General features: G+C 51.0%; 9 protein-coding genes across 9 annotated transcripts; 4 read left to right on the top strand and 5 right to left on the bottom strand.

Annotated features, from left to right (window-relative positions):
* Positions 1–135: 135 nt before the first annotated feature.
* On the top strand, positions 136–641 carry BP01DRAFT_359682 (uncharacterized protein). The gene has a single exon (XM_025575743.1). The coding sequence runs from the start codon at positions 268–270 to the stop codon at positions 523–525; it is 258 nt and encodes an 85-aa protein (XP_025428210.1). The 5' UTR covers positions 136–267; the 3' UTR covers positions 526–641.
* An 829-nt stretch (positions 642–1470) lies between these two features.
* On the bottom strand, positions 1471–2705 carry esdC (GTP-binding protein EsdC). Its single transcript, XM_025570547.1, has 2 exons — positions 2301–2705; positions 1471–2238 (listed from the first exon to the last, which is right to left on the bottom strand). Exons 1-2 carry the CDS (start codon positions 2490–2492, stop codon positions 1618–1620), a joined length of 813 nt encoding a protein of 270 aa, XP_025428209.1. The 5' UTR covers positions 2493–2705; the 3' UTR covers positions 1471–1617.
* A 1111-nt stretch (positions 2706–3816) lies between these two features.
* Positions 3817–8113, bottom strand: BP01DRAFT_359680 (DNA-directed RNA polymerase II core subunit RPB2). The gene is made up of 2 exons (XM_025575742.1): positions 4260–8113; positions 3817–4206 (listed from the first exon to the last, which is right to left on the bottom strand). The coding sequence occupies exons 1-2, from the start codon at positions 7852–7854 to the stop codon at positions 4067–4069; spliced, it is 3735 nt and encodes a 1244-aa protein (XP_025428208.1). The 5' UTR covers positions 7855–8113; the 3' UTR covers positions 3817–4066.
* A 278-nt stretch (positions 8114–8391) lies between these two features.
* Positions 8392–10836, bottom strand: BP01DRAFT_325987 (beta-catenin-like protein 1). Its single transcript, XM_025572871.1, has 10 exons — positions 10650–10836; positions 10539–10593; positions 10242–10486; positions 10081–10187; positions 9790–10024; positions 9649–9742; positions 9085–9599; positions 8751–9035; positions 8572–8689; positions 8392–8519 (listed from the first exon to the last, which is right to left on the bottom strand). The coding sequence occupies exons 1-10, from the start codon at positions 10674–10676 to the stop codon at positions 8437–8439; spliced, it is 1764 nt and encodes a 587-aa protein (XP_025428207.1). The 5' UTR covers positions 10677–10836; the 3' UTR covers positions 8392–8436.
* A 205-nt stretch (positions 10837–11041) lies between these two features.
* BP01DRAFT_303936 (putative TOM core complex subunit Tom6) lies at positions 11042–11290 on the top strand (the record flags this gene model as incomplete). The annotated part of the gene is made up of 2 exons (XM_025572138.1): positions 11042–11161; positions 11237–11290. The coding sequence occupies 2 exons, from the start codon at positions 11042–11044 to the stop codon at positions 11288–11290; spliced, it is 174 nt and encodes a 57-aa protein (XP_025428206.1).
* A 1017-nt stretch (positions 11291–12307) lies between these two features.
* On the top strand, positions 12308–14130 carry BP01DRAFT_325980 (BCS1 and AAA domain-containing protein). The gene has a single exon (XM_025572870.1). The coding sequence runs from the start codon at positions 12320–12322 to the stop codon at positions 13922–13924; it is 1605 nt and encodes a 534-aa protein (XP_025428205.1). The 5' UTR covers positions 12308–12319; the 3' UTR covers positions 13925–14130.
* Positions 14131–14357: 227 nt separating this feature from the next.
* On the top strand, positions 14358–17157 carry BP01DRAFT_394451 (transcription factor domain-containing protein). Its single transcript, XM_025578323.1, has 2 exons — positions 14358–15101; positions 15170–17157. The coding sequence occupies exons 1-2, from the start codon at positions 14517–14519 to the stop codon at positions 17021–17023; spliced, it is 2439 nt and encodes an 812-aa protein (XP_025428204.1). The 5' UTR covers positions 14358–14516; the 3' UTR covers positions 17024–17157.
* On the bottom strand, positions 17154–19320 carry BP01DRAFT_347390 (nicotinate phosphoribosyltransferase). Its single transcript, XM_025573685.1, has 5 exons — positions 19102–19320; positions 18957–19040; positions 18273–18895; positions 17779–18214; positions 17154–17667 (listed from the first exon to the last, which is right to left on the bottom strand). Exons 1-5 carry the CDS (start codon positions 19211–19213, stop codon positions 17447–17449), a joined length of 1476 nt encoding a protein of 491 aa, XP_025428203.1. The 5' UTR covers positions 19214–19320; the 3' UTR covers positions 17154–17446.
* A 984-nt stretch (positions 19321–20304) lies between these two features.
* On the bottom strand, positions 20305–24101 carry BP01DRAFT_347386 (putative nuclear pore complex subunit Nup85). The gene is made up of 3 exons (XM_025573684.1): positions 21451–24101; positions 20897–21398; positions 20305–20826 (listed from the first exon to the last, which is right to left on the bottom strand). The coding sequence occupies exons 1-3, from the start codon at positions 23860–23862 to the stop codon at positions 20348–20350; spliced, it is 3393 nt and encodes a 1130-aa protein (XP_025428202.1). The 5' UTR covers positions 23863–24101; the 3' UTR covers positions 20305–20347.
* Between the last annotated feature and the right edge of the window lie 54 nt (positions 24102–24155).

Genomic DNA, 24155 nt, shown 5'->3' with positions numbered 1-24155 from the left:
GAAGGGGAGGTGTGGAGGGAGGGAGGGGGAAAAGAAGGAAAGAAAGAAGGTCAAGCCAGTCAAACAGGGTGGGAGAGGAAAGGAAAAGAACAGACTAAGAAGTAGATGGATTGCAGAAAATCGAAAACAGAATCCAGATTGGTCCCCAGGCAGGCCTTGTAGGGCAGACCGAAAGTAGTTGATCAGTGGTGGGGGGGGGGGGGGGAGGGAGGAAGAGAGTAGAGATAATCCCGGTCAAGGCTGAACGTCACAGACCCGGTCCCATTGATGCAGTCATTCCTGTTCTTCTTGTTCTTCTTGTCATTCTCGTCATTCTTGTTAGTGCAGTATAAGATCCCAGCTAGGTCGGTCAGCAGCTATTGTTTCCCAGAAAAGAACCACCTCTTTCTCACCGAGTGGGTCGGGCTGTACTCCAAAAGAGAGCGAAACCCATGGTGGGCGGCCGTAAGGCTGCAGGATAAGAATACCATGCAGGACGAACAGCCAGCTCCGTTCTCCTTGAAATCCCCCGGAACGAAGTGCTAAGGGGGGTCAGTGATTGATCAGTCGTCATTATACTTCCCCTACAAGACCTCCTGCAAAAGCCATGGAAGAAGCAGAGCATGCAAATGCGAATGTATGTGTACTCCGTAGAAGGAAAAGGTCTGGAGGGAAAAGTGGGAAGAAGTGGGTTCCCAAGCGGCGTAGGGCTGAACTTTTCCCTCCCTCGGCAGCTCCACGTGCCCGTCAATTGGCTGGCCTGGTTCAGTCCGGCTCAGGCACTACTGGTAACCATCTATCATGACTGGATCCATCCATCATATTCGACTCAGTCTATGAGTTCAGCATTGAATACAGCACAAGCCATATGAGGTAATTCTCGCACCGGACGGTAGGGCTGACTATCTGGAGAATCACTCAATCCCCTGATTCGACAGCCCCAGGCCTATTCCCTGCCTATAAACAAGCATTACTACTGATTGAGAATGAAGGTACACATCGACAGGAGACACTATCAGATTCGTTGCTTCATGATTCGTATTCTGTCCAACGAATGCAGTAGTTGCCATGACACTGACATTGTCTGGATCACTCATCTTCTCGTTCCAACCACCGGGCTCTACTGCGGTTTCTAGGAGAGGGCGGATATTGTCTTTGCGGCACAGTCGGCCACCATCCGAACTACAACCTCCACCACAACTAACCTCTACTTCCCCACCCCCCCCCCTTCTTCATCAATCAATCCTCAGCCCCTGCCACCATTCAGTCCCCACCGACCACAAATGGTTTCAACCCCTTCCCCAGCACCACCTCCACTGCGAAGCGAGACCGGCTCGTCCGTAGCAGAGCCCACAGTCTGGCTCCATCCCCTTGCGTTCTTTTTTTCCCCCTCATTTTCTGTGAGATTTTTTTCAAGTGCCAGATCTATGGTCCACCTTGCTCCATCCGCAGAGATGGAGCAACATGATATACTGTTCAAAAGTATAAATCGGTCCGGTCTCAAACCAAAATGAGTGTTTTGCTCCGCAACAAGCTGGTAACACACCATGGAGGTCGTTGTAGCAAGCCCCGGTAGTGTGCACGAGCTGATTGATAAAAATCGACACCCTTCGTCCATCACCTGAAAGGGCAATTCCTCTATCTCCGGACGACAATTCCTTGTCTCCTGACAGCGCTCCGTGCCCGTCGGTATTCCTCATCGCTATCTTCCGACTCGGAGCAACTCGCCTCCGAGGACTCGGTGACATACCCACAACGACTGCCTCCACAGTCCAACTTGACGCGGTCCCCCTTGCGAGTGATGCCATAGCGCTCGCACCGGCAGATGGGGGTCGGAGGATCACTCATTGAACTGAGCGACGAGGGCGAGGTACTGCCCGAAGAGCGGGATGACAGCGAGCTGCCCACAGAGCTGGGCGGGCTGTTGGATAGCGAGTACTCATCCGACAGGCGGGAGCCCGCAAATCGCCGGGTCAGGTCGTCCATGGTTGGGGGACCTCCGACGAAGTCGGTCTCCCGAATCTGGCGTGAGGCGTAGGGCTTCGAGGGCTTGGGGTGCTGGATCTTGGATGGAGACAAAGCGCGACCCTTGGCCACTTCTGAGGCCGATGTGCGGCGGTGGCTCTTGCTTGGAGCTGATGAAGAGCTGGAGGACTTGCCGCCAGGAACATCCAGAATGTTAAGCTTGCGGCCAGTAGTGGGCTCCACGGTATATTCAACAGCGGGATCATGGGAGACGTGGTAACCGTCCATGATGTACTGTAACCGAGTCAGTCAATAAGATGTCTTGAACGGAAGAGAAAAGCAACAGGGTCACTGACGTAGTACCAGTAGCGAGCACCGAGCTTAAGCATGGAAGTCTGGAAGCGAAACTTGCCCACCCACGAGCCAGACTTGTTCTCATCGCGCGAGAGAGGGATCTGGCGGGAGTAGCTGTCCCAGGAACCGACCAAGTGGACGGTCTTGACATTGGAAGAGGTCCGAAGAGAAAACTTGAGCTGAACGGACGACATTATGGCGTGATGATCGGTTGACTTGGAACCAGAATTATACTAGAAAATTAGATTATGGTGGAAAAGAATATAATAAAAACGTGTGTCGATGATGGAGGAGCTAATGTTGTCGGGGCGAAGTGACTGCCAGAGTCAATTCGATTCAGCCTCGTGCTGCGGTGGATTGCCGAGCTGTTGGTTCCGTTGGCTGTGCCAAACAACAAAGCGGTTAACTTGACGGGGAATCCAGTCCTCGACACGTCAATGGGTAGAAATAAACAAGAAGATTAAGAAGGGCGAGCAAGCCTGTCTGAGCTGGAAGCAAAGCGGGAGCAAGACAATCGTCGACCGGCGACAATGAATTGAACCGTTGGAAAGTTTGTACGGTTTAGAAGTATCCTGTGCGAAATAAAACAAGACAACAAGCGGACATCCGGGAGCACAGCTCTAGGATGGAATATGATTTTGTGGGTTAATAGGGGTGGGAGAATGTATTAAGAGGGAGGGGGATGGGGGGGGGTTGGTGGGGGAAGAAAGAATTGAAGATGAAGATGAGGACGATGAAGATGAAGATGAAGAACAACAAACAAGCAAGTGCAACCAGTGCACAGGATACTTCAAAACCACAGGCAGAACAGACAAGACTAGCTTGCTGAAGAAGAAAGAAGAAAGAAGAGGAGAAAAAAAGGACCAACGGGGGCGTGGGAGGATAAGAAGAGTCTTTTATTTATGTATGTATGTACTCGGTAACTTATACACTTTGTTAATTAGGTGACTTTTGCATCTCGTCACACAGCGGGCAGCGGGTAAGTCCAGGGTACGATTGGCCTCGTCTTCCCAGCCCGTCTCCGAGCCTCCAGCCATTGGGGAGTCGTTGCTTGCCGCCTGCTCACCTTCAACTCCATCCACTGCATCCCCCCTTCAGCCTATAACATCCCCTCCTCCCACCCCTCTCAGCTGCAACTATCGTCACCTAGTATCATGGAGATATCAGAGGGAGAGGGTCAAAGTCTACTTCGTCCCCCCTCACTGGTCCATGCGCCACTATCACGTTCAGTCCGGGTGGGGAGGACTGCATGACAAAGAGGGGAAATATATGCACAATTCATTCACTCCATATTCGACTTTCAAATTCAGAATTTATTTCGGTCAACAAGTACAGCAAAGTATATCGTAATCCCAACCCATTCGCTGGTCACTCATCATCTTCCGCGCCGCCCCCCCCCCCCCCCCCCCCCCCCCCCACCAAAAAAAGAGACAGTAAAGCTAGGTAAGCGAGAGAACAGGAAAAGAAACAAATCACAAGCCATTGATCCATTGTACGCCGGAAAATGCCGAATGGGTCGGGTCTTCGGTTGATATCGCAAATTTTGATAGCGGGGGTAAGAATGAAAGGATAGTGGGTGTGAAAAAAAAGAGATAAAAACGAAATCACCAGGAGACTGTGAAAAGAAAAAAAATTATCATAATATAGAGAGGCGGGGGTGACAAGATAGAGAGAAAAGAAAATCGACTGATGTACATGAATGGGGATTCCTTGTCTTCTCACCGCACGGACACTCCAGACCGGTTGGTAAACATGCGAGCGGCAATGTTCATCGAGGCCAGCTCTTGGAACAGAAGCTTGGCTGCATATGGAATATGCACTTGTGAAATTCGGTGCTTGTTATTGCACAGTCGGCACTCGAACAGGCCCTTCTTAAGTTTTCTGCAGGAATCTCTGTTAGCATGGGCCATCCACTACACTCAACGAATCAGGGAAAGCTTCGTAAACTTACGCAACCGGGGTCATCAAGCCACAGTCATCGCAGATATGGACTCGGAAGGGGTCGGACACGTCGAACAACCGCTCCTTCAGGAAGGCACTGGCTCCGTGCGCAATCATACAATCGCGCTCCATCTCTCCGAAACGGAGGCCACCATCACGGGCACGACCCTCCACAGGCTGTCTCGTTAAAATCTGCGTAGGTCCACGTGCACGGGCATGGATCTTGTCGTCGACCATGTGGCGCAGACGCTGGTAGTATGTTGGTCCCAGGAAGACCTGCGCCACCATCTTTCGTCCAGTGTGGCCGTTATACATCACCTCAAATCCACGAGACTGGTAACCGTGTTCACGGAGCAGACGAGAGATGGAATCCACCGTAACATCAGTGAATGGCGTGGCGTCACCCTCAAAACCACGCAGCGCAGAAACCTTACTAAGCTGACACTCAATCAAGTGGGCAATTGTCATACGGGAAGGAATAGCGTGAGGATTGATGATCAGGTCCGGACACACACCCTCACGGGTAAATGGCATGTCCTCTTGCCGGTAAGTGATACCAATTGTACCCTTCTGACCGTGACGTGAAGCGAATTTGTCACCAATTTGGGGAACCTTGGTCGTCCGCATGCGCACCTTGACAAATTTCAGATCGTCGTTACTCGTAGATACCAAGACCTGATCGACAATACCATTTTCGGTACTTCTGAGAGGGGTCGAAACGTCCGACTTGGTGTGCGACTTGGTCCTTTGACCCAACTCTTCCGCGTCGGGCGCTAGAGGTGCAGTCTTGCCGATGATGATATCCTCACCAGAAACACGAACACCTGGCGCGATGATGCCATCCTCGTCAAGCTTATCATAGGTTCCCTTCCTCATGCCGAGGGTGTCTGATCTCATCGGCTTCTCGAAGCGTTCAACGACCGTCAAACCGACCATCTTCTCACTGTCGGTGTAAGTACGGTAGAAAAGACTGCGGAACAAACCCCGGTCGATACTGCTCTGGTTCATGACTACCGAATCTTCCTGGTTGTATCCCGAGTAGACAGCGATGGCGACAATAGCGTTCTGCCCAGCAGGAAGCTCGCGGAACCGCAAGAATTCCATGGATCGCGTAGTGGCCAGCGGCTTCTGAGGGTAGTAAAGGATATTGGCCATAGTCTCCATGCGTTGGTCAAAGTTAGTCAAGAAGACACCCATGGCTTGTTTACCCATAGCGGATTGATAGGTGTTACGGGGCGACTGGTTGTGATCAGGGAAGGGAATGATACTGGCACAAACACCCAGTATCATACTAGGGTGAATCTCGCAGTGAGTCCAGGTGTGAGCCTTTTGACTCAAGATGGAGCGGACACGCTTGTTGGGATCGTGCAGTTCCTCATCCGGCAGAGCATAGCCAGCCTGGAGCTGTTTGGAGATCTCAAGATCTTCTGGAGTCATGACAATCATGATAGTTTCCTCCTCTTCAGCATCCACGTATTCCACCACACCAGACTTGACCAAACCATCCCACCCAAAGTAACGATCACGGCGGTCTTCTGGATCCAAATCCGGAGGCAAGTCTTTATCTTGCTCCAGTTTGCGGATGTGTTCTTTGTTGAGCACCAGAGAGCCACAATTCTCACTCTTCGGGTCGTTGTCAACGACGAAGAGCGGCCGGCATACACGTCCAGCATCGGTGAAAATTTTGAATTCCCGCTCACGTATGTCTCGAATGAGACTGACCTCGTGCGAGATCATATTACGGCGACGCAGGGAGAGCATTGTGTTGACAAGGTGAGCAGGGTCTCTGTGGATACCAACCCAAACACCATTGACGAACACCTTAGTAGCGTTCGGGGTCACCTGGGGCTCGAATTCCTCAAGGACTTCCATGTTACGTTGAATCATGAAATCAATGATGGGCTCACTGGGCGTACCGACCGTGATATAGCACATAAGCGCCAAATTCTTGACCAAACCACAAGCTTGGCCTTCAGGAGTTTCAGCCGGACACACCAGACCCCAATGTGTATTGTGAAGCTGACGAGGTTTAGCGATCTTTCCATCTCGCCCAATGGGTGTGTTGGTTCGACGAAGATGGGACAAGGTGGAGGCGTAGGTGTAACGACTGAGCACTTGAGACACACCGGCCTTGGAGCTGGCTGCCTTCTTCTGCTCACCCCAATTACCCGTGGCCAAAGCATACTTCAATCCTCCCGTCAAAGTGCTGGCCTTGATACCGATATTCAAATAGATCTCCCGGTTCGTCTCCACGCATCTCTGAACATACCGCTGAAGATCGCGGGTAACTCGGGTGAAAAGGACTCGGAAAAGATTCGCAAGAAGAGGACCAGCCAAATCCAGGCGCTTTTTACCGAAGTGATCACGATCATCGACATCCCGACGGCCCAGAGCACACTGCAGAAGTCTGTGAACCATGTAGCCCAGGAAAAAGGCTTTCCGCGTCTCACTACCTTCGCTCTGAGAGATATGAGGCAGGAACTCCTTCTGCATGATCTCGCGGGCGTATCGGACACGGCGCTCATGGTTCATGCTGGATTGGGAAGATCCACGCTTAGCGATGAAGTCGAGCGCAACCTCACGGTCTTGAATAACGAAACCTTCTTCAATACAGGGCTTCAGCATCTCCAGCATAGGTGTGTCGTTGCGATCATAACAGATGTGATTCAGGATATCTTCATCAGAAACCACTCCGAGGGCTCGGAAAACAACCACAATTGGGATGTCGGTCTTGACATATGGTAATGTTGACCGAATTGTGGGACCAAATCCACCCTTGGCACTATCGCCCTTAGAAAACAGCTTGAGAGATAATTGGGACAGCAGCCGGGAGCCTTTCTCGACAGCACTGCGGATTTCAGCAACATAAGGATGGGGACTGGGAGGTGCCTTCTTGAAGACCTGGACTGTGTTGCCAGCACTGCGTTCCTGGGCAATCAGAACCTTCTCACTTCCATTGATAATGAAGTAACCACCAGAGTCGTAAGGGCACTCGTTCCAGTTATAGAGAGCTTGTTCGCTCAAGTCCTTGAGGATACAGTACTTGGACTTGAGCATGATAGGCACCTTTCCGATGAAGACCGTCTCTTCCTTAGCTTGGTCAGCAGGAAGTTCCTTCTGCTCCCACGAAAGATAGGTGCCATGAGCTTTGCGATCCTCGGTTGAGTCCATCTCCTCTTCATCCCGGTCAGCAACCAGGCGTTCCCGACCCTCCATAATCCGTTTGGTGACACCCAAGTAAAGAGGACTGGCATATGTGAGATTTCGTAGACGAGCCTCCTGAGGCAACATGATGGTCGTTGCACCATCGCCTTCTGTCACGGAGGGCCGGGAGAGCATGACGGTTCCAAACTTAAGCTCGTATCGGCGGACGACAACCGGGTCGACTTCATCTTCGGCGGGGGGGAGCGTCTGATCGAGAGTCACTTGGCCTTGTTCCTCCACCAACTCCTGCATCGTCGATGAGATGAACTCATCGAAAGAGTCTAGCTGCTGTGAAACCAGACCCTTGGTGTCGAAGAAGGACGAGATTACGGTCCAGCAATCCTCTGACGTGATCCCCTCGTCCATATCATCGTAGTACTCATCATCGTAGGCATCTTCGTAGTCGGCCATCTTGGCGAGAATCGACCGCGGACGTAGCAAGCTAGACGGCAGCGATTCGAGAAAGCGCAAAGGGCGCGACGCGCTCGGCGGAAAATATCCCACTCGACGTCGCCGTAGGGCTGGATGGCAAAGAATAGACACCGGAGGTGGAGAAACAGGGTGGCAAGGGTAAGGCAATCAGAAAAGCCGGAAGCCTCAAAAGGATGGGGTGAGGTTGAAACCCAGGCCACCGGTGATGATGGTGAAGGGAGCAAGTACTGCTGCTGATGGATCTTGACTTGAACAAAGAGAGAACCGCCACTAGTTCCGTCCCGACCGCCTGCTTTGCTGCTTGCCACTAATCCGAAGACAATGAGAGTCACGTGATGGTGTCATTATCAATAGGAACATAGGCAGAATACGAGTACTGCTGTGGTTACGGAACGGGTCAATGACTGTAAGGGGAGGTGTTACATTACAATACTGGTCCAGTCCAGATACAATGACAATGACCTCACCAATTAGTCACTCAACTATTTAACCAAATTAGATGCTTGTTCGCTAATTGCACGCAATTTGCTAGTTTTACACATATTCAACTTCGGAATCCCATCAGAGGAACTGGAGGAGCGTCTCCAGCATCTCTTTGTGATCCCTCTGCCCCGGATCATCTTCCGAGAGACCCTCTACTTGCTCTGAACGGTACTGTCAGTCTGTGTCTCAAGGGCCACTGAGGCAATCACATACCTTGCAAGGTTGCCTTGATCAAAGATAAATCCTCATCTCGGTCTGCGAGAAGAGACACAATCTTCCTTTTGGCTCCATCATCTTCAGCAACAAGCCAAGCCAGAATCACGTCAATGAGCTGTGAAGGTGTCAGTGTACGGAGGCGGAAGCGATGTTATTGTCGATTTGGAATAACAAACCTGAAGCGAAAACAACCCAGCATCAAATCGTCGTGATAGCCAGTCGCCTGCCATGACTTCCTGCTCCTCTGCAGTGAAGTTTTTCCGTTCCTTCTCAATGGCTTGCTCAACAGGTGATACTCGTGAAGCATATTCCCGTCGCAACTTGACGAGTTTCTCAATCTTTTCATAATCCTTCTCCATGAATTTGGCAAGCGTACGTATACGCGATGCGGAGCCTCCCGGTAGCAGACGCAGAAGGGAAGCAAAGATGCCCAGTAAATGTTCGACCGTCTGGTTCTCCTGCTGCTGAGGGTCAGTTCAGCTCGAGGACTGCCAAAAACACCTAACATACCTTACGCTTGAACATCCCAAACACTGTACTCAAACATGCTGCTTCAACAAACCTCTCGCATGCAGTTACACCACCTGCACCACCAAGAGCATGATCTATGACGCGTAAAGCTCTTTGTTTGCTGAATTTCCCTTCTTTCAGCATGATCTGGGCGAGTTCAATCCCTTCACTTTGCAAAAACTTCTCCTTGCCAGACTCCTCATCGACTACGCAGGTCAAGCAATCGAACAGATTCTCAACAAATTCCTCTTCGTCGGAATCTTTCTCGGGATCACGTTTGCGATACTGGCTGAGCAATTGAAGAAGAACTTCAACACCATCCAAGCTCACGAACCTATCGCGATTCGTGGTCGTGGACTGTAATAATATGGCCAAAACTTCAGCCGAGTACTGCTGATTCTGACTCACGGGTCTCTCCTTTTTTTGGATGCGAGATATGAGCCAAGGTAGGACGTTGGGGTCCTGCCCTATTTTCTCTGCGATTGACGCTTGCGAAGCCAGGTTCTCAAGAACATCTTTGTAGTCTTAGTGATGTATAGAACCATGGTGAGGTAGCAAACTCACTCAATATGTAGTATACCCCTGCTCTGTCAACCTCGGATTCTTCATCCAGCCTAGACAAATTTTGTGCCAGTAGTTCGACAAGATCGGAATCCAGCTACCGCTGTCAGCGATCATCCAGCTTCCGAGAAAGGGCAATTATACCATAGCGTTGACGAGTGTGTCCCATTGCTCCTGCTCAGCTTCCACGTCTTCGTCTGTCAATTCCCCGATTATCTGAATGGCATCTATAGCGATGTCGGCGTTTTCATGGGAGAGTAAGGATACGAGCGAGCCAACACAGCCTAGCTTCGAGAATTCATCGTAGAGCTCGGGGTGTTCGGACAGGATTGATAAGCCCTTGATCTCAGTATCGAGATCTGCCTCTGAAGCCATGAACCTAGGAAGTTTAGTATGTGATTGTTCTTTCATATCGGCATTGATACATGAACCCACTTTTGAGGATCACTTTCATATTTCCCGCGAAGCTCAGCATTCTTGGATATCTTCTTTTCGAAATTCAGTGCAAATCGTCGCACCCAGGCAAGGTCAAATTTCTCCAGCTAGACAGTGTCAGCACTCATCCTTCCGCAACCTGATATAAATCATGCTCTTACCGCTGCCTCTTCCTCCTCATGTTGGTCAATGTACTGCATTGCCTGAGCGGTCTGACGCTCCATCCCACCGCCGAAAAAGCGACCTTCTTCGTCATCCGGAACATCTTCGTTTTCGAAATCAGGGGGTAATTCTGGGCCGGCATAGTCGTCCTCTGCGTCGTCGCCTTCTTCTTCTACCATAGGTGCTTTCCCCTTTGACTTGACATCCCCACCCGCATCAAGCTTCGCCGTTTTGTAGAGCTCATCTTCGCTGAGAGTTAGCACATTCCACTGGACAACCAGGTATCGCGGACGAACTTGGGTCTCTCGTGGCGTAAAACTTGCGCTTTGAACTCGCCGCGGATGAAGGTTTCTTGAGACGTCAGAGCATGCCCGTAGATGTGGATTATAATGAAGTTAGGTGAATACCTTGAAAAGCTCATCGATGCTCGTCATGGCTGCGGCTTGCGCGAGTGTTATCCGCGGATGTTCCCCTCACCACCAATTCGATCCAAGTAAGTGCGTAGAGCCTAATGTGTATTATCTCAATTGCAAATCGCAATTCGTCTTGTCGCTCAGGAATAAGTAAGTTGCGATCTTGGATTGTCAATCGACTGGTCGCGCCGCAGCTCGCAAGCAGATACGGGGGCCGCGATAAGCTAAAGGCGCAGCTGCCAAGCCATGGAAAGATTTCTCGGCCTCCGGCATCATTCCGCATTGCCCTTGATCGCTACTCCATTGACTCCATTCGCTTCCACAACCTATCTTCCGTCAACCTTTGGTGCCAAATCCATCCACGTCCATCAAACAATCATATTATCATGGCCCCCAGACAGCGTGTTGTTTCCGGTCGCCCCCAGAAGGGTTTCCTCAGCACCGCCTACGAGGAACTCACTGCCGCCGAAAACGCTACCATCGTCAGAAGCCTTCTGGTCTTCGGCGTAAGTACCATAATCTAGACTGCTGTCTTAGCGGTGGACCATACGAATTTGAGGTTCTAACTGATTTCTGTCCAGGCTGGCGTCGCTTTCCTCCACAGCAGTCTCGGCGAGCTTCTCCTCCCTCCGTAAGTCAAGAAAACTACCCATGCTCTGTTCCTGCTCAGGGAGTCTGTTCCCCCATGATCAGCCATGTGCTAACGAGTGGAAAGTATGTAAACGGATACCCCCATACGTCTGTCCATCTCTGTGAAACGAAGACCGCCGATAGGTCGCAACCTAAGTCGACTTCTGATTAATGGATACGGACGGGATTTCTCTATGCAATTGCTCCGACCCTCAAAGTTAATGAATACGTGTATTATATTTTGGTGCAGAAATGGCTTGCAGCCATGAATAGGCAGGCTTGCCATATGTCCTTTGGTAGTCTCTCTTTTCCGGCGTTTGAATAGACGTGTGCTCCAAGTCACCTCTCACTCGTTCCGGAACCCCGCGTGCCTAGTCTTCCGAAGATGTTATATATACCCTTGAGCTGCCCACTATTGCGTGTCCTCATAATTTCCGTGCATATGATATCCATTCGCGCCTGGGGAATGTAGGCTACATACTGCCTTGACGGCTTCCAGTATTCCAGGCTCCATAGACAGCGTCTCGTTGAGTTTTTATCAGTGGCATATCATTCACGTTATTGGAGATTGTGATCGTCGGAATTCATAGGGGCATAACTTATGGATGTCACCGCCATGATGGAATCAAGTTGCTGTGGCAGGGCTGATAATGTAATTCTCATTGTTTGACGTGAAACATTGTAATGCGGACTGGCAGTCATGCTGAATGCCTATCATATCTATAAGTGGATACAAAGAACAAGAAGACAAGAATATCTTTCATATACTCACTCCCCTCCCTTCCATCTTTGATTTCATCCACCTGGACTCTGTTCTTAACTTAAGAAGCCTCTTGTTGCATGGGAGTTGAAAGAATGGTGAATGGGACAAAAAATATTTTGTCCCTTCATTCAATGCCGGCATCACACGGCATTGTCATTGATGCTGATAGATTCCGGTTGTAATTCCCCAGACCACGCTTCATGGGATCAAGAATCATATTCCTACCTGCACCATGATCATCAATGCAACTGAGCCCCTGAGCACCGACGCCATGCTGGAGTCGGCTCTGCCTGGATACACGTTTCTGTCTCGTTTCCTCTTGACTCACTTCAAGATCGACCTGTCTCATTACTGCTTCTGGTTGCTTCTCATTGTCTGTAGGCGCCTGGCGATCCGATATGTTCTGGATCTGTTTATGTCTCCATTCAAATCTGTCTCTGCAATTGTTGGCAACTCATTCACTTGCAGGATTGAAATCCAAGGTCAGGACAAGATCTATAGATATCTCCTGCACTGGGTAATGCGGCACAGTTCTATGAATAGAGCCAAGCACCTACTCACCAGCAACTCATTGTTTATCCGCGGTCGATATGTATTCATACAGTCCCGGCTGGACCCGAATGAAGATGACATGGAGCCGGAGTATAAGCCAGGGGAAAAATTCGACGAGTGGTGGAGCAAGGTTATTGCGAAACGCCGGACCAGACCCTTACACTTCACCCCTGCGACACAGGAGCTCCATTTCTGCTACGTTAGCCGTTGGTTCTGTTGGTGTTTCTGGCGCTGGATCAAGTTCGAGCGCATCATGAGCGACGGGGACTCGGTGGATCGAATTATCATCTCGTGCTGGGGACTACCGTTCTGCAACTGGGGTATACATATGCTTAAGCAGCTGCTTACCGAAGCGCAACAGGCGTGGCTTGACAAGGATAAGGATGGCATCGAGATCTGGAGCCCCCAGATGAGGTGGGGTGACTTAGCATGGACACAATGCGAAGCGCGTGCCCCGAGGCGCCTCGATACTGTGATCCTCGACCAGGAAACCAAAGCTGGAGTCTTGGCTGATATCGAGAGCTTTCTCATGAACAGGGCGGTCTATGCGGTGCGGGGGCTTCCCTACCGAAGGGGCTATCTACTTTACGGTCCTCCTGGGACTGGCAAGACCAGTCTGTGTCTCGCCCTCGCCGGGCACCTTAAATTACCAATCTATATCATGGATGCCGGTCTGTCGAGTATGGGGGAAAGTGGCTTCAAGGAACTCTTTCACAAATTACCCACAAGGTGTATTGTCCTGATGGAGGACGTCGACTGTACGAATATGACCCAGACACGGGCAGCTGGGGACAGAGGCGATGACAGTGATGACAGTGATGACAGTGATGACAGTGACGACAGTGACGACAGCGACAACAGAAAGACTAGCAAAAAAAGGCAGAAGAGCAAAACGAGCAGAATGAGCAAAACGACTACGATGTCCTTGCCTGTCCCCCGAATATCTTCCAGGAGCCGCATCTCATTGTCGGTTCTCCTCAATGCCATTGATGGCGTGGATGCCCAAGAAGGTCGCATTCTCATGATGACAAGTAACCATGCTGATAGATTAGACGCTGCACTGATCCGTCCCGGACGTGTGGACATGCAAGTCAAGTTCAAGTATGCGGCGCGCGAGGAGATCCAGTCGTACTTTAGGACTTTCTACGCGCCTTTACATACTATGAGATATGTGGTACTCATGCAAAACGCAGAGCGAGTGCCCATGGTCACCTCGGGAGACATCGACAGGTTGGCCTCTGAATTCGCTGCACAAGTGCCCCCAGGACAGCTAACGCTTGCTGAGCTCCAGGGACATCTTCTTGAATGCAAAGACGACCCCTGAAGCAGCTCTCAAAAAAGTGGGGAAGTTGCTTGAGAAGACGAAGAGACAGCGTGAAAAGCGTGTCAGGAAGCAACTGAAGGAGCTGAAGTTGGCAGAGGCGGAAGAGAGGAAGCAACTCCTAAGTCAGGAGACAGAGAGGAGGAGATACCACTTCAGGTCGCGACAGTCATCATAGCGAGAAGCATGGGACTAGTAATGTATAGAACAGTATGACTAGTTAGAGCCGAGCACTGAATAGTAATACAATACACACAGTAGACCTGTGTCAATCCCTCAGTCCATCATCCTAATAATTATACCAGAAATGGACTAGTGTCTCTCCCCCACACCGGCTCACCCCGCAATCAAAGTAAGCTAAAGATTACCTAAGCAGGCTCCACTTCAACTCCCTTGCTTCTTACTAAGTCAGCTACTAAACTCCCTCCTCCCCACACACTCACCCACCCATCACAAAAACAGTTATCGCCGCCAGAAAAGAGAGAGCACCCAGCTAGACCTGGTTTTGGTCTGGAATCCAGTCGCTACTTCCAGCTATTCACTTTTATTCTGCTTAACCGTAGCCGACTGTTTTCTTTCAAATTCTTAGAGAAGCATGCTAACCTCCAAGCGCAAGCCGCCAAGCGCGGAGATAGAAGATGATACTCCGCCGCCGGTGTCGAAGAGAAGCCACAGCCTGGGATACAACCCCCACGCTCCTTGGCTACAAGACGCCGGACCGTCTCGGACCTGGCGGACTTTCGGCGACCGGGCTCACCGGCCCTCCCTACCACTAGAAAATATGGTTTCCACTGTGCGAGATTTGATAGATCCCGACTTTGATCCATTGATTGCCTTACTGGATGATGAACCGCAATTTTTGAAGCCACTTCCAGCACGAATACCCCAGGAGGACTTGGAATTTTTGCGGTTCCGTGGAGCATTGGCAATTCCCGAGAGTGGTTTGCGAAATGAGCTGCTGCGCTGCTATATCAAATGGGTGCACAGCTTCATGCCGGTGCTGAATCTACAGGAGTTCCTGAGGTGTGTGGCTGAGAATGACCCCAACGGGAATATCAGTCTACTGCTATTTCAAGCAGTTATGTTTGTCGCGACTGCGTTTGTGGACATCAAGCATCTTCAAGATGCTGGTTACGCTACTCGGAAAAGCGCACGAAGCGTGTTTTTCACACGGTTGAGGGTAGGTCCGATGTCTGAGCTACACCCCCAAACATGCCTACTTTGCTCGTAGCTGACCAGAACCGGTAGCTAATCTACTCTTTGGACTGCGAAGATGATCGCATCGTCATCCTACAAACACTTCTTCTTATGACTTATTGGTCCGATCATCAAAACAACCCTCACAGAGACATTTGGGATTGGATTGGTGTCTGCAATACACAAGCTCATTCAATCGGATTGAATAGGGATGCCTCCACGTCCAATATGGATTCAAGGGTGAAAAGGCTACGGGCTCGTATATGGTGGAGTTTATACTCACGAGACCGTCTTATCGCTATGGGGTTGCGGCGACCTACTCAGGTCAATGAGGGGACCAGCAATGTTCCCATGTTGAAACTCGACGACTTCGACTTAGAGCCTTTTCATCCTGCAGTCATCAAGATGTTTCGCTGTCGTCAGCTCGAGGACATATCCCATCAGAAGCGCCTTGCTACCATGTTCATCGAGAAGGCCAAGCTGTGCCAATGCATTGGGAGAGTACTCTTCGCGCAGTACTCACCATCTCAGTATCAATTCGGGGTAACAACCCGAACAACAACCAGCCTCGTCCCCCGGCAAGCATCAGAATCCGAGGTAGCACGATGCAGCCAGCGACTCGAATCGTGGTTGAGCGCGCTTCCGAAGGATGCACAATTTGTCCCCGCGTCAAGGACCAATATTCATGATGGGGAAGATGTATTGCTCCTTCACGGCGCGATGGTACGAATGTTATATCACGCTACCACCAGTGCCCTGTACCGACCCTGGGCTTTCTTGCCTAGGAAGGATCAACCCAAGCCACGTCTCGATTTGATCAATACAGCACATACAAAAATGCAGGACGCTGTCATTGGCATCACGCATATCATTCAAGGTCTCAATCAATTGAATCTCACACGCTTTCTGCCGCAGTCCGGGGTGACGGTCATCATCCCCGCAGCTGTTGCCCATCTTACGAACTCGTTGTCCGGCAATCCGTCCACCCGAGAATCCAGCATTCACCACTTCCAACGTTGTATCCAAGTCTTGCAAGGATTGAAGGACATCTATCCCGCCGCAGATATGGAAGTAGCCAATATAGAAGCCGCGGTTAAGGTTCAATCTGATTGCAACAATGCTCTATTGCAGATTATGCAGCTCGACTCTCCTTCGCCTCCCAGTACCCAGCACCATGCACGGAAACCAAGCACTGTCTCTATTCCGCGAACCAAACCTTCAGCACAGAGAAGGAACTCCACTCAATGGACCCCTCCTCAAGATGACCAGGAATCGATTGACTCTGTCAATCCTAATCCCAACCCATCCGACCACATAGCCACCAGCTCGTTACGTACCCACCGAGAAAGCGCACTCAAAGCACCGACAGCCACCACAGCTCCACTTCACAACCTCCCCGCACCGCTGCACAAGGCTCAACCCACTCCCCCCCATGACTTTGACGACCCCTTCAGTCATGTCTTCCACAGTCAATCCCCTGTATCACCCCACGAACCACAGCCTCAATCCAACCAGCAAGCACAACCGCACGACAACTCGATTCTAGAGGAAACGGACTTCCTCTTCGATCTTGACCTCGACCTCGACACTTATCACGCCGACTTTTCACCTCAGAAAGGCCGTGACTCAATAGCAGCAGCCACAGCCGACCGTTCCACAGCCGCCGACATAGACATCGACTGGGCCAACGAGCTTCTGCGCTGGGTAGACCCCGGTCAGGATAATGGCCATGAAAGGAGCGTCGACGGCCATGATAGAGACGACCTATTCCAGATCTTCAACATTGAAAGCAGTAATCGCGATGTGCTGCACGAGAAGACACCAAGCGGGTTCACCCCCGGCGATATCACAGGTGATCTTGACCGGGATTTAGGATTGACTGGTGATGAGGATGAGATGTTTTGATGAACAGGCATTGATGGGTTATGCCATACAAGGAAATGGCTACAGCCGAACCTAAATCTGCGTTCCATCTGTGAAAGATGGACTTCCTATTTTCAGCTGTCTATATGAGGAAGAATGCCCCGTGTATATACCAGATTTATATTCATGTATAAGTCTTCGTCTTTCTATGCATCTACTTCGTACATCATAAGCCAAACCAAAGCATGAATCGAAAATCACGCGCGCATCCCTGAGGGAAGTGGGTTGGGGTTGGAAAGAGTAAGGTAGTATGTAGATAGCTTGGAGATCTCGCTCGCTCAGTGGAGGTCAGAAATGGGAAGGGATGGAGCATTTCACCGGCCGGGCGGAAAAATGTGGAACTTAGAAGGAAGCATCCTTGTTGGGTCGTCGGTTATGTACGTATGATAAATGCGAGTGGGGAAATTATTCCTTCGGCGTCCACCGATTCTTCTCGTCCCCCTTCTCCCATTCATGTTCGATATAGCCCAGCTTCTTCTTGACGCTCTGAACGGTTGCCTTGTCGCCCGTGTTCTTGCCCATATTGTCACTGAGTTTCACAGCGGGCCGACCATTGGCGGTGGAGATTTTGATGACGATGTTCAGGGGCTTCGATTTCTCGCCGTCGGATTTGTTGCTGAAATCATCTATTTTGTTGCAGTGAGGTTAGAGTCAATTTGAGTGGCCTTGTACAATGTTCCTGTTTTTGACGTGCTGGGTCCAGATGAGGAAGTGTGGTTGAATGAATGAAAACGTACTTGTGAAGAAGGTGCCAACCCCGAAGACGGGCTGGAAGCCGGCTTCCTCGGCAATGACCTTGTATTCCAGACAGTGCTCAATGTCTAGGGAGTCAGAGAAGACGACCGTCTTGGGTTCCTTGATCCCCTCCCGGTCATAAAATTGCCGGACCATCTTGACGAAGTAGGTGGGATCTCCAGAGTCCTGACGCACACCTGTGTAAACCTGAGCGTATGTCTTGGTCGGGTGCTCACCCTGGAAGCCGTGCAAGGGAGCAGAAATAGGAGCCGTTGTCTCCGCCTCGCTTTGGATATTGGATTCAACCGTCGTGTTGGCACCGGAAGGAGCTGTGCTGACGGCTCCCACGCCGGCGCTGGTGTAAGCCGGAATCGGTTTGCGGAATGCGTCGAGAAAGGCCGGGGTACCAAAGGTGTCGGTCAAAGCAATGCCCAGCACCTGCTTGCAGTCAGAGACAAAGCCTCTATCAAAGTTTGAAGCCATATTTAGTACGTACCCCTTCGCCGAAGCAGCCAAGCCAGTACCGAAGAGCCATCTCGTTGGCGTTTTCGTAGTCGTCCGTGATAGCAGCGATGGTCATGTACCACTCATGAGCGACAGTGCCGACGGGGATCACGTCATACTTCATGGCAAAGTGTACATTGCTTGTGCCCGTGAACGCACCCTTCCAGCCCTTCTGTTTGCCCACCTCCGCGGCGCGAGATAGTCCCTTCATGACTAGGTCTTGCGTGTGGTAGTCGCGCCGTCTCCGAGATCCAAACTCGGAGAAGATGCACCCGTGCTCCAACAATGCGCAACCTTTCCGGAACGCCTTCTCCTCCTGACAGCTGTAGTCCCAGTCCTTGTCACTGAATTTGAAGTACGCTTGGCTCGTCAGGGCCAGCAGAGGGATCTCGTACAGGATGGTGTCGACCCAGAGACCCTTGATGGCATAGTCAACATCACCCTTGTCCTCATCACTACCAGTGTCGCCCTCTATCGGGGTAAAGTGGATCTCAACCTGCTCCTTAGGCTTGAGTTTGAATGTGGTTAGGAAGTGCAGATAGGCATCGTTGAAGTAAGGACACTTCTTCTTCAGGAACGCGATCTCATCGCTTGTGACTTGAATGTTCGCCAGCTCTAAGCGAGAAAGATCCCACGGTTAGTTGGTCCCACCGCAATGATTCCCTGCCACACTTACTGTCCAGCTGTGCAAGAAGCCATTTGTAAGCACCCCGGGTCAGCTTCATCTCGGCGGTGCGGTTCGTGAAGCCATAGGTGACATCTGCGTGAAGTTGGTCAGTCCGATGAGTTTTCATCCAAAAAGCACCATTCGCTCTGCTTACGGGTATCAGGGAAGTATTTGAGGATGGCGCATTGCATGGTCAGCTTGTACAAGTCGGTATCCAGCAGGGAGAAAATGCCCTCCGGGAGCGGAGGGGAAGCTTCCTGAGTCATAATTGAACGGCAAGGTCAGAACCTGATACAATACAAGAATCTGACAGACAAAATTGAAGGTAGCTACTGTCCCTCTGAGAGACTTTGAAACTACTCGAGCGAGCACGAATCTTTCAAACGCAAATGAGTTCGCCTTGCTGCGCGGGGAAATCAACGAAAAGATGGTGTTTGCACTGTTTGCATGCAGAGGGGTTTCCGGCCGCGCGGCGACGTCATCCAAATTCTTCCTTTTTGTCTTCCTTTTTGTCTCTCATATTCGTTTGAACGGGTTCAATCACAATGTGCTCAACCTCCGAGCAGAGAATTTATCCGCTAGTTACTTGTAAGCACCGAGTTGTGACCACATTGCGTGGCTCACTATTGAAGCAATTCGTCTGCTCGGCCTAGACTGCCTTTTGCGTCTACCGCCGAGTCGCAAGGCAGATAGTAATTACTTATCTTGCATCGGATGCGCATATCTAGCCTGTCCTCGATTATCGAACCTCACTCAAAAGAGACATCATCTCCGATCAGGCTGCTGCCTACGCCTAGTAGTGGGCGGGCCAGTTCCGCCGTCTCAATCTCTCTCCGAGTTCAGCACATAAATTGATAAGATGTCTCGGCCCCACCACGCGAAAATCGCTAGCGTCGCTGTCACTGGATGCACTCACTCATTGTCAAGATATAGCTCAGCCGGTATTCACACCTTATATTTCACAATTGGGCATGTTGCGCTTTCCCTTTCTCGTGAAGTCTTACTCGTGATATTATTCCGGGAGGTCCAATGTGAATATGATACTCGAATCGTAGTACTTTTCTGGTCGTAAAGTGATAAATGTATGGGCACGTACACATGGTTATGAACTCCTGGCATCACCCTCATTATGCATACACAGTACAGTACATTGAAGGCGCCTTTTTTCAGATAGTACCCTTCTTGGTTCTCGTCCTAGCTCCTGATCGCCGCGAAGAATAACACGACAGGCGGCAAAGTACCTGCCCTTTCCTTCAAAGACGAGACCAGGTTTAGATCAGGCATAATCCAAATGTAAAAAATACATGGCCCTTTGGCGTGCTAATCTCAAGAATCCTCTTTCCCCGAACCCCCCCCCCCCCCTTTCCCGGAGGTTTGGTTGGCAGGATCGGCTTAGATTTTTAGATAGACCAAAGTCCACCAGAACTCACTCCCCTAGCCAATCCCAGTCGCAAGGTCCGCAGAATATCCTCACCCGCGACATCGTCCGGTAGCCCAGCACGCCAGTCCCAGCCTCGTTCATGGACAGTGCCACCCTTCGCGGAATTCCACCGGGGCACAAGCACACCTGAGCTACCGGCTGAGCCGGACCCAGATCGCGTGCGTGCGGACTCAATCATCTCGTTGCCAATGAAGGAGAAAGTGCTAGAAGCATTGAGAGCAGAGACGGACTTATTGAGCATGGCACGTGGTGAAGGGGGCAACAGATAGGAACCGGTTGACGAAGATCCGTCTGCGTTCTTGGAGGACTGGTATTCTATCAAGGTCGAGCGGAAGCATTCTTCGCACTGTTTGTAGACGCGAGGGGTGATAGTTTGAAGGTCCTCAATTGCTGAGAGGATGGTGAACTGTTGGGAGACAGACAGAATGGGAGTCGGTTCTGAAGGTGGTCAGATTTCAATCGAATACGAACGGAGAAAGGGGAATGTGAGAAGATGGTAAAGACTCACGGTCGATAAACGGAAGGACTTCGCCTAATAGTGTCAAGAGACCGTCGACTTGAACCGCGGAGTCACGGTCCGGGTCGTAAAGGCCACCATAGATACTGTCTGCGGCACTGCTGATGACTGCTACAAGGGCCTGGGCTGCCGTACGTCGTCTAGCAAGAGGCTTGTAGCGAGGTTGTTGGCCTTCTTCTAGGTTCACGGCTTCGTCGCGGATCTCATAGTATCGCCGTAACGTTGCGTATCCAGAGAAGTAGTATTGAAGGATACTAGCAGCATCTTCGTCGGATCCTGCGATGGCAGCTAAACAGCGACCAGGATCGCGAATCAGAGACTCAAGCTGCTCATCAAGATCTTTCGAAGCGGGATAAGCGCGAGATTGCACAAGACTGTACGAAATGAGCAGGTCGACCACAGACTTGACCTTACGGCGGTTGTGTGCGCGAGCATAGCATAACAGAGCAAGACCATAGTCTCCCGATTCAGCAACGGTAGTGTCACCGAAACGCTATTCAAGTCAGCAGTCAAGTCAATTGAATTGACCAGAAAGAAGGACCAACCTCAGAAACCTTCCGCCCTTCATTATCAAGATCGAGCTCTGAACAGAGCAAAACAACTTTATCAACTTCCTCCGCCGTATTAAGCGGCAATTTGTCCAGGAGTTCTGAGACACTCTTTTGCAACTTCTCCCTATCGTCTAAGCGACTCAGAACCTCAAGAGCAACCTCCCACCCATTGCGAGTACCATCTTGGCATTCAATTGACTGTCGTTCAAACAGACCCGATGCATAGGTACTGATAACATCGTTCTTATTCACTCGGGAACTGGCCACCTTGCTATCTTGACCTTGACCATACGACAGGACCATCAGATCATCTTCGCTCAAGCCAGGCATCGTTCGCTTTTCGGTGGCTCCGGAATCCAGCCAGCCCCCAATCGATGCAACCTCAACTACAGCACATGACACGCACAATGACCATGTTTGAAGCAGCTCGATGACGCCTTCAACGTTCCCCTCAAAGACAGAGGCCAGCCCAACTTCGAGACTGCTAAGCGAATTGACTCGGAAGCTAGCATCGTCGGCATCCGCACTTGTGGCCTGACCAAAGGCCAAATCAAGTCGACGCAGGTAGGCATCGTCGCGACTAGAGGGAGGAGTATTTCTAGTGGGGCGAGAGAACAGAGGATTGAGGCTGGTGGGAGGAAGCTCACTGGGATGCTCATCGTCGTCACCGCCCCACCAAACGGTCAAACAGATAGTAGCTTCAAGCCAATCCTGTGCATTGTCCATGATAGCATCCTCGTCACCAAGAAGGATACGGTACATGGACCGCAGATTCTGATAAATTGCCCAGGGTACTTTGCTCTCAGCCATACGTGCGGATTGGGTGAAGGAGAAATTTTGCGCGGGTGCAGTCGCTTTCAGCCCAAAATTGACAGCTTGGAACCGATTCTCTTGGACAGAGGGTTCCGGCGACGCTTTGTCTTCGCCTTCTGCAAAAGCCTCCAAGTCAGTCACTGCTGCCAAAACCCGTTTCCTGAACAAAGCCCATTCGGTGCCCTTGATATCCCAGTCATCACGGGAAACACTAGGACAGGACTCCAGGATTTGAAGAGCTTTGTTGACGCATCGCTGAATATTCTGCAGCTGTGTTCCGCGGTATCCTGCTTGCGGCAATCCATCCTCTAAGGCTGATCTTGCGTAGTTGAAATCGGCAGACCGTAAGAGTTCAGCGGCTGTTGTGAGACTGCCTCGAAGAACAGCGGCGTTAAGCAAGTCCCAGAAGCTTGATGACGCAGTGGGATTAGGCTCAAACTGTTTCAAAAATTGCAACTGTGACGCAGGAGGAATGTGATTGGCATCGAGCCAGTCTATGAGGAATTTGGGTACAGGCGTCGGTGACGTTGTTCGAGAACCACCTAGTAACAAATTGCGCGTTGCGAAGGGGTTAATTTGACCCGGTGGGTCAAATGGCCGAGGAGGATGATGTAGTTGTAGAAGAAGTGAAGCCAAAAAACTTGCTTTGGCAATATTCAAGGCTTGATCGCCCGGCCCAATGCCGTCTGACTCTTGATAGGGACCATCTTGACCCGTAGCTTTCTTCCATACACCTGTAAGGCGACTGCAGACGTCCGAGAGGGCCAGGCGAAAGTCAGTGCCATTGTAGTCGGCTTTCCTGACTTCGTCATACATGCGGCACAGTTCATCTTCCGTGCTCATCACAAACTCACTAGACTCTGCCACTGTTGTTAGACGCGAGCGAGATGCGAAGTTGCGCACGATAGATGGCATCGCGGAGTCTTTCTTTGGCGGCAGCTTTCCCTTGCGCAGAAGTGCTTGACCCGCCCATCGCTCGTCAAGCTTTGGGCGTTTAGCGCTAACGGGGTTCGAGTAGATGGATTTGCGATTTCCAAGAGAGACCGGCTGCGGAGCAATAGAGTCTCCAAGCTGGGAATCCAGGAAGCTAAAGCGAGATCCAGCGTCTTCGCTCGCCTTGCCCACGCCCAGACTGCTCCCCGTATTGTCCGTTACCTCGGCCCCTTCCTCGGCCAGACTATCATCTCCGTCTGCATTCATCTGGGACTCCGGAGAGCCGTTGGAAGGCCGAAATTGTACGGATTCGTCAAAGCGAGATCCATTTGTGATGCTGAAGAGGGATTGCGACGGCGCGGAAGATCTCGTTGCGGTTGTCGTTTTCTTGGTAACAGGTGGCAGAAAATCATTTGACATGATAGATGAACCGAAGATACTATCATTATCATTGAGGTTCATGTGCCCCGACCTCGTGAAGAGGGAGCCGGAGCTCATGCGAGAGCTTCCGAAGTCGGAAGGCCCGCCGCCATGCGGAGTAAAGGAGTTGGATGCGGACGGTGGCGCCCCAGCCGGGGTGCTGGACAAATCGTTGAAAAGATTGCGGGATTTACCAGGCGTAGACGGCGGGCTTGAGTCGAGCTGGAATTTCCAGGCCATTGTGTTGATGGACTAGCGCGGATCAATTTGTAGAGGACAGTGACTGGGCGGGTGGGACAGCGGAGTGGACGAAAAATAGTTGTTGGGAGGAAGAGATGATGGTCAATGAGCCCCGGTACAAGGAAAATGAACGGCAAAGGCAAGGGGATATTAGCTGAAACTGATAATAGAGTGCGCGACACGGACTGGAGCAATTGTCAGGGCGCAACCAGCAGAATGGCGCGAGAGGAAGCAATTGCCATCACCGATTTGCATGTTTCTTGCTCGTTGCTCGGAGATCGAGCGAGACGCGC

The sequence above is a fragment of the Aspergillus saccharolyticus genome (assembly GCF_003184585.1).
Source record: "Aspergillus saccharolyticus JOP 1030-1 unplaced genomic scaffold BP01scaffold_37, whole genome shotgun sequence".
NCBI classification, from domain to species: domain Eukaryota; kingdom Fungi; phylum Ascomycota; class Eurotiomycetes; order Eurotiales; family Aspergillaceae; genus Aspergillus; species Aspergillus saccharolyticus.
The sequence above is the reverse complement of the archived record's forward strand: the minus strand, read 5'-3'. Positions and strand labels throughout refer to the sequence as shown.

Coding starts and splice junctions, on each gene's coding strand:
- BP01DRAFT_359682 (XM_025575743.1), top strand. CDS start 268: ATGCAGTCATTCCTGTTCTTCTTGTTCTTCTTGTCATTCTCGTCATTC.
- esdC (XM_025570547.1), bottom strand. CDS start 2,492: ATGTCGTCCGTTCAGCTCAAGTTTTCTCTTCGGACCTCTTCCAATGTC. Junction 2,239..2,300: donor GTGCTCGCTACTGGTACTAC/GTCAGTGACCCT, acceptor ACTCGGTTACAG/TACATCATGGACGGTTACCA.
- BP01DRAFT_359680 (XM_025575742.1), bottom strand. CDS start 7,854: ATGGCCGACTACGAAGATGCCTACGATGATGAGTACTACGATGATATG. Junction 4,207..4,259: donor CGATGACTGTGGCTTGATGA/CCCCGGTTGCGT, acceptor AGTGTAGTGGAT/GGCCCATGCTAACAGAGATT.
- BP01DRAFT_325987 (XM_025572871.1), bottom strand. CDS start 10,676: ATGACGAGCATCGATGAGCTTTTCAAG. Junction 10,188..10,241: donor ATGAGGAGGAAGAGGCAGCG/GTAAGAGCATGA, acceptor GACACTGTCTAG/CTGGAGAAATTTGACCTTGC. Junction 10,025..10,080: donor TATGAAAGTGATCCTCAAAA/GTGGGTTCATGT, acceptor TAAACTTCCTAG/GTTCATGGCTTCAGAGGCAG.
- BP01DRAFT_325980 (XM_025572870.1), top strand. CDS start 12,320: ATGCTGGAGTCGGCTCTGCCTGGATACACGTTTCTGTCTCGTTTCCTC.
- BP01DRAFT_394451 (XM_025578323.1), top strand. CDS start 14,517: ATGCTAACCTCCAAGCGCAAGCCGCCAAGCGCGGAGATAGAAGATGAT. Junction 15,102..15,169: donor TGTTTTTCACACGGTTGAGG/GTAGGTCCGATG, acceptor CAGAACCGGTAG/CTAATCTACTCTTTGGACTG.
- BP01DRAFT_347390 (XM_025573685.1), bottom strand. CDS start 19,213: ATGACTCAGGAAGCTTCCCCTCCGCTCCCGGAGGGCATTTTCTCCCTG. Junction 18,896..18,956: donor GCTTCTTGCACAGCTGGACA/GTAAGTGTGGCA, acceptor TTTCTCGCTTAG/AGCTGGCGAACATTCAAGTC. Junction 18,215..18,272: donor TTGGCTGCTTCGGCGAAGGG/GTACGTACTAAA, acceptor GACTGCAAGCAG/GTGCTGGGCATTGCTTTGAC.
- BP01DRAFT_347386 (XM_025573684.1), bottom strand. CDS start 23,862: ATGGCCTGGAAATTCCAGCTCGACTCAAGCCCGCCGTCTACGCCTGGT. Junction 21,399..21,450: donor AAGGGCGGAAGGTTTCTGAG/GTTGGTCCTTCT, acceptor TGACTTGAATAG/CGTTTCGGTGACACTACCGT. Junction 20,827..20,896: donor AGTCCTTCCGTTTATCGACC/GTGAGTCTTTAC, acceptor GACCACCTTCAG/AACCGACTCCCATTCTGTCT.